Source organism: Carcharhinus amblyrhynchos, chromosome 6, assembly GCF_965287045.1.
Source record: "Carcharhinus amblyrhynchos chromosome 6, sCarAmb.v2.hapA, whole genome shotgun sequence".
Classification (NCBI taxonomy): Eukaryota; Metazoa; Chordata; class Chondrichthyes; order Carcharhiniformes; family Carcharhinidae; genus Carcharhinus; species Carcharhinus amblyrhynchos.
Window position 1 is genome coordinate 25497046 of NC_137329.1, and position 11961 is coordinate 25509006.

General features: G+C 43.7%; 1 protein-coding gene across 6 annotated transcripts in view; it reads right to left on the reverse strand.

Moving 5' to 3' along the window:
• LOC145343759 (F-actin-monooxygenase MICAL2-like) overlaps positions 1 to 11961 on the reverse strand; it is a 255306-nt gene that overhangs the window by 18640 nt on the left and 224705 nt on the right. For all 6 annotated transcript variants that reach the window (XM_080190063.1, XM_080190062.1, XM_080190065.1 and 3 more), the window contains 2 exons: positions 10420 to 10520; positions 5438 to 5530 (listed from right to left, as the gene is read on the reverse strand). In XM_080190063.1, coding sequence (XP_080046189.1) covers positions 5438 to 5530; positions 10420 to 10520 — 194 coding nt within the window. The remainder of the gene's footprint in view (positions 1 to 5437; positions 5531 to 10419; positions 10521 to 11961) is intronic.

Consider the following 11961-nt stretch of genomic DNA (forward strand, 5'->3'; position numbering starts at 1 on the left):
GAGCACGCTTTCAACGGACATGTCACATTGCAAAAACAACCCCCACTGAAAAAGTTGGTCAAACGCTCCACTTCTTATCTGGTTCAGAAATGTCAGTCACATCATCTGTGTTGCCACAGGTGAAGAAATATTATGCAGCAAACACATACTGGGGACAGTTGTTCAAAAAGTTTAAAAGTTCATTTAATAGTGTCACAAGTAGGCTGATATTAACACTGCAATGAAGTTGCTGTGAAAATCCCCTAGTCGCCACGCTCCGGCACCTGTTTGGGTACACTGAGGGAGGATTTAGCATGGCCAATGCACATCTTTCAGACTGTTAGTACCCTGGGTGGTTAGTTATAGCGTAACCCAACTGTCAAGGAACTGACAGGATCAGATGAAAAGCTGGGTTAACAGCCCACACGATTTTACTCCACATTGCAACCAGTGGAGGACAGTGTTGGGCAGGCTCCCACAGGATCCCCATCAGGCAACTTAAGTTAAAATGATTGAGCTAATGGTGGAAATCCTCTGTCCCCATATGCGGTTGGAATTTCCTGCTGCCGCTGCGAGCGAACGGGGTTTTGCCAAATTTTCCATTTTCATTCGTAATGGGTCCTGCCATGAACGAAGCCAGAGAATCCCAACCATAAAGTGTCCCATCCAATTTGTGAGCCACATGTGGCTAATTAGGAATCCAGATGGATCAAATTGCAAACCTAATGAATAGAAAGGAATACTCTCATGTGCCATCTGATCTTAATATTCCTTCACATGGCACATGTGTATGAGCTTTAACCTTTTTGGTGCATTTCTTACAGTCGTAGAGGTTCACAGCATGGAAACAGGCCCTTCAGCCCAACTTGTCCATACTGCCCAGTTTTTATCATAAAGCCAGTCCCAATTGCCTGTGTTTGGCCCATATCCCTCTTTACCAATCTTACTCATGTAACTGTCAAAATGCTTCTTAAAAGATAAAATTGTACCCTTCTCTACTACCTCTGGCAGCTCATTCCAGACACTCACCATCCTCTGTGTGAAACAATTGCCCCTCAGGATCCTTTTGTATCTCTCCCCTCTCACTTTACACCTATGCCCTCTAGTTTTAGACTCCCCTACCTTTGGGAAAAGATGTTGACTATCTACTTTATCTATGCTCCTCATTATTTTATACACCTCTATAAGATCACCCCTCAGCCTTCTATGCTCCAGAGAAAAAAGTCCCAGTCTATCCAGCCTCTCCTTATAATTCAATCCATCAAGTCCCAGTAGCATCCTAGTAAATCTTTCCTGCACTCTTTCTAGTTTAATAATGTCCTTTCTATAACAGGGTAACGACAACTGTACACACTGTTCCAAGTGTAGCCTTACTAATGCCTTGTACAACTTCAACAAGACATCCCAACTCCTATATTCAATGTCTTGACCAATTAAACCTAGCTGAATGCTTTCTTCACCACCCTGTCCAGCTTTGACTATACTTTCAAGGAGATATGAACCTGTACTCCTAGATCTCTTTGTTCTGTAACTCTCCTCAACACCGTACCATTAACTGAGTAAGTCCTGCCCTAGTTCAATCAACCAAAATGCATCACCTCGTACTTATCTAAATTAAACTCCATCTGCCATTCGTCAGCCCACTGGCCCAATTGATCAAGATCCTATTGCAATCCTAGATAGCCTTCTTCACTGTCCACTATGTCACCAATCTTGGTGTCATCTGCAAACTTACTAAACACGCCTCCTAAATTCTCATCCAAATCATTAATACAAATAACAAATAGAAATAGACCCTGCATTGGTCCCTGAGGCACATCACTGGTCACAGGCCTCCAATTTGAAAAACAACCCTCTACAACTACCCTCTGTCTTCTGTCGTCAAGCTTATTTTGTATCCAATTGGCTACCTCACCCTGGATCCCGTGAGATTAAACTTTAAAATCCATGTAGACAACATCAACTCTGCTGCCCTCATTTACCTTCTTGGTTACCCCTTCAAAAACCTCAATCAAATTCATGAGACATGATTTTCCACTCACAAAGCCATGCTGACTGTCCCAAATCAATCCATGCCTCTCAAAATTCCTGTAGATCCTGTCTCTCAAAATACCTTCCAACAAATTTACCCATACAGATGTTTTTGTTAAAATGGGTGAAGACTGGGATTTTCTAATCCCCCCAGTGGCCCAGCCAAATGTCCATTAACATTCGGCAGGACTGGATGATCCTGTGTCACGTGGGGCTGGAAAATCCTGCCGAAATTAGAATGTTTGAGAGCTTTTTTCACCATTGTGGCATTTATATTTCCTGGATCACTGAATGTGGTTGATGTTTGTGAGGTAAATAAACAAAGGTGTGAAGTGTGTTTACCCTGGATTGTGAATGAGTTGTTTTTCAAATAAAATTATTGCATGCGTTTCAAACAATGTTGCCATAGTAACACACGTGTTAGTCAACAGTTTCTATTGGACAATACTTGGCGACAGCATGGAAACAGGCTACTTAACTCAATTTCTGTAGAAGATCATTTAGATCTAAAACGTTAACTTGTTTCCTCTCTCCACAGATGCTGCCAGAGCTGCTGAGTTTATCCAGTATGTTTGTGGAGTTTGCACAATCTCCTTGTGTCTGCGTAGGTTTCCTCTGGGTGCTCCGGTTTCCTCCCACAGTCCAAAGATGTGCAGGTTAGGTTGATTGGCCATGCTAAGAAATTGCCCCTTAGTGTTCAGGGATGCGTAGGTTAGAGGGATTAGTGGGTATAATATGTAGGGATATTGGGTTAGGGCCTGGGTGGGTTTGTGTTCGGTGCAGACTCGATGGGCCAAAGGGCCTCTTTCTGTAAGATTCTATGATTCTATGTTCTTTTTTTATTTCATTTGACTCAACTGATTCTTTAGACTTCCCATGAGCCTCGTCCTACCCTAATTACCCCTTCTCTGCCTACCTCAAATTCCTTCTATTCCTTTTTCCCTCACTGAAGCATCAAATCTTCCCCCAAAATCATGTGGCATACACCTGTTTTAAATTCATTTACAGGATGTGGGCGTTGTTGGCTAGACCAGCATTTATTGCCCTTTCCTAGTTCCCATTCAGAAGGTGATGCTCGCACACGGCCATCTTGAACTGCTGCAGTCCCTCGAGGTGTAGGTACACCTGCAGTTCAGTAGGAAGAGAATTCCAGGATCTTGACCCAGCGACAGTGAAGGAATGGCGATATATTTCCAAGTTAGGAAAGTGAGTGACTTGGAGGGGAATGTCCAGATAGTGGTGTTCCCGGGTATCTGTTGCTCTTGTCCTTCTAGATAGTGGTGGTCATGGGTAAGTCATGGGTCTATGGAACCTTGCTGAGTTCCTGCAGTGCATCTTGTAGATGGTAGACACGGCTGCCACTGTTTGTCAGTGGTGGAGAAAGTGAATGTTTGTGGAAGGGGGTAGCAATTAAGCAGGCTTCTTTGTCCTGGATGGCATCAAGTTTATTGAGTGTAGTCAGAGCTGCTCTCATCCAAGATAGTGGAGAGCATTTCATTACACTCCTGACTTGTGCCTTGTAGATGGCTTTGGGGCAGGGCAGTCAGGGGGTGAGTTTCTTGCTGTAGGATTCCTAGCCTTTGACCTGCACTGGCAGCCACAGAATTTATATGGCTAGTCCAGTTCAGTTTCTGGTCAATGGTAAACCCTAGGATGTTGATAGTGGGGGAATTCAGTGATAGCAATGCCATTGAATGTCAAGGGGTGACGGTTAGATCCGCTCTTGTTAGAGATAGTTATTGTCTGGCATTTGTGTGGTGTGGTGTGACTGTTATTTGCCATTTGTCAGCCCAAAGCTGGATATTGTCCAGTTCTTGCTGCATTTGGACATGAACTGCTTCAGTATCTGAAGAGTTATGAATGCTGAATATTGTGCAGATATCTGCGAACATTCCCTTATGATGGTGAAAGGTCATTGATGAAGATCATTGGGCCTAGGACATTCCCATGAGGATCTCCTGCAATGATGTCTTGGAGCTCAGATGATTGACCTCCAACCATCACAACCATCTTCCTTTGTGCCACGTATGACTCCAACCAGTGAAGAGTTTCCCCCCGATTCTCATTGACTCTAGTTTTTCTAGGGCTCCTTGATGCCACACTCGGTCAAATACTGTCTTGATGTCAAGGGCTGTCGCTCTCACCTCACTTCTGGCATTCAGCTCTTTTTACATGTTTCAGCCAAGGCAGTAATGAAGTTAGGAACTGAGTGACCCTGGTGGAACACAAACTGGGCGTCACTGAGCAGGTTATTGCTAAGTGACGCTTGATAGAACTTCTGATGACCATTTCAATCACTTTGCTGATGATTGAGAGTAGATTGATGGGGCGGTGATTGGCTGGGTTGGATTTGTCTTGTTTCTTGTGCACAGGAACTCACTACCACTCCACTTGGTAATGAGTTCACACCCTTTTCAATGCAAAGCAATTCCTTCTATACTTAATCGGTTAGTGGCTATCTTATTGTTATGTCCTGTTGTTCTGGACACACCCGAGGAGAAAGCAGTTTCTCCACATCCAGCCATCATAGCCCTATGTAACTTTACAGCAATTAACCTGGTCACACATCAGCATTCTCCACAAGAGAAATGCCCCCATCCTGCAATGTAACTAGAGGCAATATTGGTGTCAATGGAAGACATAGCAATTGGGGGTGGGGTGGGGAGGTGTTAGAAGCCTTTGTACTAATGCAATGAGTCTCATTCTTCACTTTTACACTAGAGAATGGAAGTGTACATCACAAGACAGAAACCATGCTGGTTTGGATCAGCAGGAGAAAACCTAATCAAGATGTACAAGCCATCAGGAAATCTTGAAGGTCATAGAATTATAGAATCCCTAAAGTGCAGAAGGAGGCCATTCAGCCCATCAAGTCTCACCGACCACAATCCCACCCAGGCCCTATTCCTGTAACCTCACATATTTACTCTGCTAATTCCCTGATACTAGTATCAATTTAGCATGACCAATCAATCTAACCCACACATCTTTGGAGTGTGTAAGGAAACAGGAGCACCTGGAGGAAACCCATGCAGACATGGGGAAAATGTGCAAACTCCACACAGGCAGTGACCTGAGACTGGAATTGAATGCTAACCACCGTGCACTAAGGTGTGCTGGCTACTCATAGGTAATTAACTACCAAAATTCCTCATTCTTTGATCAACGGATTTTTAGGTTACGGAATATGCAACTGAATCATCATGTCCAATGATATGAACCATATGTTTATGGGATGTGGGCATTGCTATCAACGTCATTCTCAAAGTGCATTAGCAGTTCCATAACTCTCAGTGCTCCACTCATATTACTTTGCCACAGGGCTTGAAACTATAACCATCCTTTGAGATATACAAGCATTCCTCATCTACTCTCTGCTGTTTTTGGCTTTGTCTGAAGGTAATGCCAAATCATTTCTGGACTCTACCTGTGCTCTGTGGAGTCGCTTTACTTCCTCCTGTTTCACTTGCTGCAGAGCAAAATTCCGCATCTTCCTCCTCCTCCTGAAGCTCGGACCTTCCTGAAAGCAGAAGAGACAAAAACTCACCAAATCACCAGAGACCAATCATTCACTTCCACAGCATAATGGAATGAACTCACATTTATACAATACCATTTTCAACCTCAGGATATTCCAAAGCACTTTACAACCACATTTTGGAGTGTAGTCACCATTGAAAAGCAGGAAACATGGCAGCCAATTTATAAAAAGCAAGATCCCACAAATAGCAATCTGACAATCGCCAGATCGTTGGGTCTATTGTTGCTGTTTGAGGGTTGAACATCAGTAACTCACCGTGGGTGTGAGACAGCTTAGCTGTAAATATAGTATCTCTATCCTAACTTATGGGAAAACCCACTAAAAAGTTGATGATCTTGGTGCTATGAGCCAAGTGCTGGCAAGTTCAAAGAAAGAAATAAAAAATCCAAAGATGTGCAGGTTAGGTGGACTGGCTATGCTAAATTGCCCCTTAGTGTCAGGGGGACTGGCTAGGATAAATGCAGGGGATTATAGGGTTAGCGCCTGGATGGGATTGTGGTCGGTGCAGACTTGATTGGCCGAATGGCCTCCTTCTGCACTGTAGGATTTTATGATTCTAAGTGGGATTAGCTGGGCAGGTCAGGGTATTTCATGTATCGGTGCAGATTCGATGGGCCGAAGGGCCTCTTCTGCTCTGCAGTGTTCTGTGATAATTCTCAACTGAGGAAATGTGGAGTCTAATTAAATTTTGCTTATTTTCCAGGAGTAATTTATCAGAAAGGGTTTGGCCTTTTTGGAGCACACCATGTGCCATAAACGAAACACAGAAGGCAATATTTAATTTCACAGTGAGCCCATCCGAAAACGCAACCTCCACCGAAAAGGACAAAGGCAGTGGACACCTGGGAACACCACCAGTTGAAAGTTCTCCTCCAAGCCACACCTTATCCCAACTTGGAGCTATACCCCCGTTCCTTCACTGTCACTGGGTCAAAATCCTGGAGCTGCCTTCATAACAGCACAGTGAGTGTACCTACACCATAGGACCACACTGGTTCAAGAAAATGGCTCATCACCACCCACTCAAGGGCTGCTAAGGATAGGCAGTAACAGTTGGCCTAGCTAGTGAAGCTCACATCCTGTGAACTGAATGAAAAGCAAGTTCCTTTTATGTAAAAATTAATTGGTAATTGTCAGCAAATCAAAACTGGAAAGAAAGGCAGTAAATTAAACTGACAATTCCACAGTGTCTTTCAGACCGTTAGGATATTTCAAACCACTTTACAGCCAATGAAATACTTCTGAAGTGTATTTTATTCATTAGTGTCACGAGTAGGCTTACATTAACACTGCAATAAGTTACTGTGAAAATCCCCCAGTTGCCACACACTGGCGCCTATTCAGATACACTGAGGGAGAATTTAGCATGGTCAATGCACCCAATCAGCACGTCTTTCGGACAGAAACTGCAGCACCTGGAGGAAACCCACACAGGCATAGGGATTTTCACAGTAACTTCATTGCAGTGTTAATATAAGCCTACTATGACACTGATAAATTAACTCAAATGTACAGATTCTGCATAGTTACCCAAGCTGGGAATAGAACCTGGATCCCCGCTGCTCTGAGGTAACAGCGCTGACCACTGTGCCAGCCATGTACCATGTAGTCACTGATATGATATAGGAAACACTGTGACCAATTGTGCATAGCAAACTTCAGTGTTTTCAGGGATTATTGGTTTGAGAAGTGAAATCCCGCAAACTCCAATTAATCCTGAGTGAATTGTATGCGCACTCCACCACATGTTTGCAATCTCTGTCTCTTTATTGATCTGTTAATGTAGGGCAGCAATCCAGTGTGCAAGTTACTGTTTTTAGTTCATCTTAAAACTTTATTTAGTTCCCCTGTTGGTCATGTTCCTTTCATTCACAAACCTGCTCTCCACACAAGGCCCTAAAGGACATGCAGGCAGTCCCCATGACACAGGGAATGGAGAGAGAATGGTGATGTATGACTGATCTCACTGTGGATTTCGAGATGGCGCAGGAGCCTGGCTTTGCAAACTATGTATGGTATGATTTGTATGGATAGCACGCAAAACAATACTTTTCACTGTATCTCAGCACTTGTGACAATAATAAATTATATCAAATCAATAGTACTGTGATAATGACCAGATAACTGCTTCATCTTATTGACGTTGATTGAGAGATACATATTGAAAAGGGCACTGAGGAGAACTCCCCTACTCCTCTTTGTAATTATGTTTTGGGGATTTTCCACCCCACCTGAAAGGTGTGTTTCACATAGAGAAGCAGAAGATAGGCACCTTGAGTTGACAGGTGGAGACAGAAACCCTTCACAATGATATCTATCCCTCAGTCCAGATGGTGACTCATATTAGTAAACTCAGAAATGAAAATAATAGGAACCAAATAAACTCTAGAATAGGAGTTTCCTTCTGGTGGGAAACAATTAAAATGCGCTTAAATGATTTGATTTTGATTTTTTTTTGTCAACATGCATTAGTAAACAGTGAAAAGTATTGTTTCTTGTGTGCTATACAAACAAAAATCTAGACAAGGCAGATGCCAGGAGGATGTTCCCGATGGTGGGGGAGTCCAGAACCTGGGGTCACAGTCTGAGGATTCAGGGTAGACCATTTAGGACGGATGTGAGGAGACATTTCTTCACCCAAAGAGTGGTGAGCCTGTGGTATTCATTACCACAAGAAGTATTTGATGCCAAAACATTGAATGTATTCAAGAGGTGGCTGGATACAGCACTTGGGGAGAATAGGATCAAGGCTTTTGGGAAAAAAGCAGGATGAGACTATTGAGTTGGATGATCAGTCATGATTGTAATGAATAGCAGAGCAGGCCCGAAGGGCCAAAAGCCTCCTCCTGCTCCTATCTTCTATGTTTCTATGTTTCTAAAGCATACCATTCATAGACAAGGAAAGGAGAGAGTGCAGAATGTAGTGTTACAGTCATAGCTAGGGTGTAGAGAAAGATCAACTTAGTGCAAGGTAGATCCATTCAAAAGTCTGATGGCAGCAGGGAAGAAACTATTATTGACCGGTTGGTATGTGACCTCAAACTTTTGTATCTTTTTCCCTGACGGAAGAAGATGGAAGAGAGAATGTCCAGGGTGCATGGGGGTCACTAATTATGCTGGCTGCTTTGCCGAGGCAGTGGGAAGTATAGACAGGGTCAATGGATGTTGAGTATGTTGAATTGGTTAAATTTGCACCCAACCTTACTTAGACGAAAATTTGGTGCAGTTCTGTTCTCCATATTACATAAAATACAAATGGACAGATTTAAGGGATGTTACCAGAATTGAGATATGTTTCAGGAAAGATTGAACAGACCGGGGTTCTTCACTCTAGAGCAAGATAGAGACTTTTAAAATTGTGACGGGGCTTAACAGGGAAGACATAGAGACATGTGGGCAAGATGCAACAGAAAACTACCCATTGCAAACTCTCACACATGAAAAATATCATTGTTGCTTCACTGTCGCTGGGTCAAAATCCTGGTGCAGTCTGCCTAACAACACAATGGGTGTAGTGCCTCAAGAAGACAGCTCACCATCAACTTCTCAAAGCCAATTAGGGTTAAATAATCAATGCTGACCTTCCTAGCAATATTCTTTGGTAGGAAGAATGGTAGGAAGGACTATTACTTACGGGGCGAAAAACTGCAGCAGGCGACGGTGCAGAGGGACCTCGGGGTCCTTGTGCATGAGTCGCAAAAACCCAGCCTGCAGGTGCAGCAGGTGGTCAGGAAGGCGAATGGGATGCTGGCCTTCATAGCGAGGGGGATTGAATATAAAAGTAGGGAGGTCTTGCTGCAGCTGTATAGGGCATTGGTGAGGCCGCAGCTGGAGTACTGTGTGCAGTTTTGGGCACCGCACCTGCGCAAGGATATTTTGGCCTTGGAGGGAGTGCAGAGGAGGTTTACTAGGCTGATACCGGAGTTGAGGGGGTTGAGCTATGAGGAGAGGCTGAATAAACTAGGCTTGTACTCGTTAGAGTTTAGAAGAATGAGGGGAGATCTCATTGAGACGTATAAGATGATGAATGGGATGGATAGGATAGAGGTGGAAAGACTCTTCCCGCTCAAAAAAGACAGTAGGACTAGGGGGCACAGCCTCAAGATAAAGGGGGGGCGGTTCAGAACGGAGTTGAGGAGGAACTTCTTCACTCAAAGGGTGGTGAATCTCTGGAATTCTCTGCCCGTTGAAGTGGTGGAGGCTGCCTCGCTAAATATTTTTAAGAAGCGGGTTGATGGGTTTTTGATAAGAGAGGGGATTAAGGGTTATGGGGAGAGGGCGGGAAAGTGGAACTGAGCCACGACAGATCAGCCATGATCTTATTGAATGGCGGGGCAGGCTCGAAGGGCCAGATGGCCTACTCCTGCTCCTATTTCTTATGTTCTTATGTTCTTATGTTCTATTCACAATCCAGGAAGAAATAAACTAAAATCTAGAGGCCACAAAAGTAAGATAATCATGAATAAGTCTGATTGGGAATTCAGGAGAAATATCTTTACCCAGACCGTGTGTTGAGAATGCGGAACTCATTCCCATATGGAGTGGTTCAGACAAATAGCATAAATGAATTTGAGGAGGCTGAATAAAAGCGCGATGGAGAAAGGGATATAAAGATACGCTGATAGGACGAGATAAAGAGGAGGCTTGCAATGAACATAGACACTGTCACAGGCCAGTTTGGATGAATGGCTTTTCCCTATGCTGCAGACATAGCTGAAATGGGACATGGTGTAAATTATTGGCTAATTTTTGTCTTCTATTTCGATAATGTTCACTTCTGATTGCTCATACCCTTACCTTCCAGGGTTTCACTATCTAATTGTTAGTAGGGCGTGACAGTATCCTCCTTAGATAGCATTTGTCCTTACCCTTCGCCTTAATGGTAATGTCTCCTCAGATGGCAGCGTATCACTGGTTGACTCGGATTCGCTTTCAGAGACGTGGTTGAAGATTTTCAGATCCTCAGAACCTAAAAGGAATAAAACGAGAAAAGCACTGCTCAACTTTGTGTTCATCAACAGCCTGACTGTGTGTCACTCAACATTTCATTTGTGCAAATAATGTAAAGATGGTTTTCTTTTCCCAGCCCTCTGCTCCTCACCCCCTTCCCCAGGCTCTTGTGGTTCTTACTTGGACAACATTAAATTACATTGGGATAGCATCTTTGATGCAGTCGGAGTGTCCAAAGTGCTTCATGGCCATGTTATCAGACAAGATTTGACACCAAGCCACAAAAGGAAATATTAGGACAAGTGAACAAATGCTTGGTCAGTGTGATAGGTTTATGGAGCATCTTATAGGAGGAAATGTAATGGAAAGACAGAGAGGTTCAGGGAGAACTTTTCTTTATAGTGTGACTATTACTGTCAAAGCCAGCATCTATTGCCCATCAATAATTGTGCAGGGAAAGGTGGTGGTGAGTAACCTTCTTGAGCCACAGTCCATCTGGTGAAGGTACACCCAAAATGTTGTTTGGATTCCAGAATTTTGACCAAGCAACAGTCAAAGAACAGCAACATATGACGAAGTCAGGATGGTGTATCACTTGAAGGTGAACTTAAAGGTCATACTGTTCCCTTGTGTCTGCTGCCTTTGTTCTTACAGGTGGCAAAGGGCAATAGCTTGGAAAGTGCTGGCAAAAGATATTTGGTGGATTAATTGTAGATGGTTAACACTGCCTCCATTGTCCATCACTGGTGGAGGGAGTAAATGTTGAAGGTGGTGGATGGGATTCCAATCAAGTGGGCTGCTTTGTCCTTGATGGTTTCAAGCTTCTTGTGTGCTGTTGGAGCTGCGCTCATCCAGGCAAGTGGAAAGTAATGCACCATACTTCTGGCTTGTGCGTTGTAGAGGACGGGCAGGCATTGGGGAGTCAGGAGATGAGTTATCCATCATAGAATTCCCTGCCTCTGACCTGTTCATGTAACTGCAGTTTTTATCTTCTGGTCCAGTTCAGCTTCTGGTCAATGGTAATCACCAGGTTGTTGATGAACAAGATGGTTAAGTCCTCTCTTCTTGGAAATAGTCATTGCCTGGCTCTTGTGTGGTGTGAATGGTACATACTACTTATCAGCCCAAGTCCAGGTCTTGCTGCATTTGGACATGGACTGATTCAGCATCTGAGCAGTTTTGAATGGTGCTGAACATTGTACAGTCATCAGTGAACATCCCCACTTCTGACCTTATGGTGAAGGGAAGCAGCTGATGATGGTTGGGCCTAGGACATGATCCTGAGGAATCTCCACAGCAATGCGCTGGCATTAAGATGACTAACTTGAAACAAGCATAGCTGTCTTCTTTTGTACTAGGTATGATTCCAACTAGTGGAGATTTTAACCTCTGATCTCAATGACATTAATTTTGTCAGGGCTCCTTGATGCCACACTCTTGTCAAATGCTGCCTTGATGTC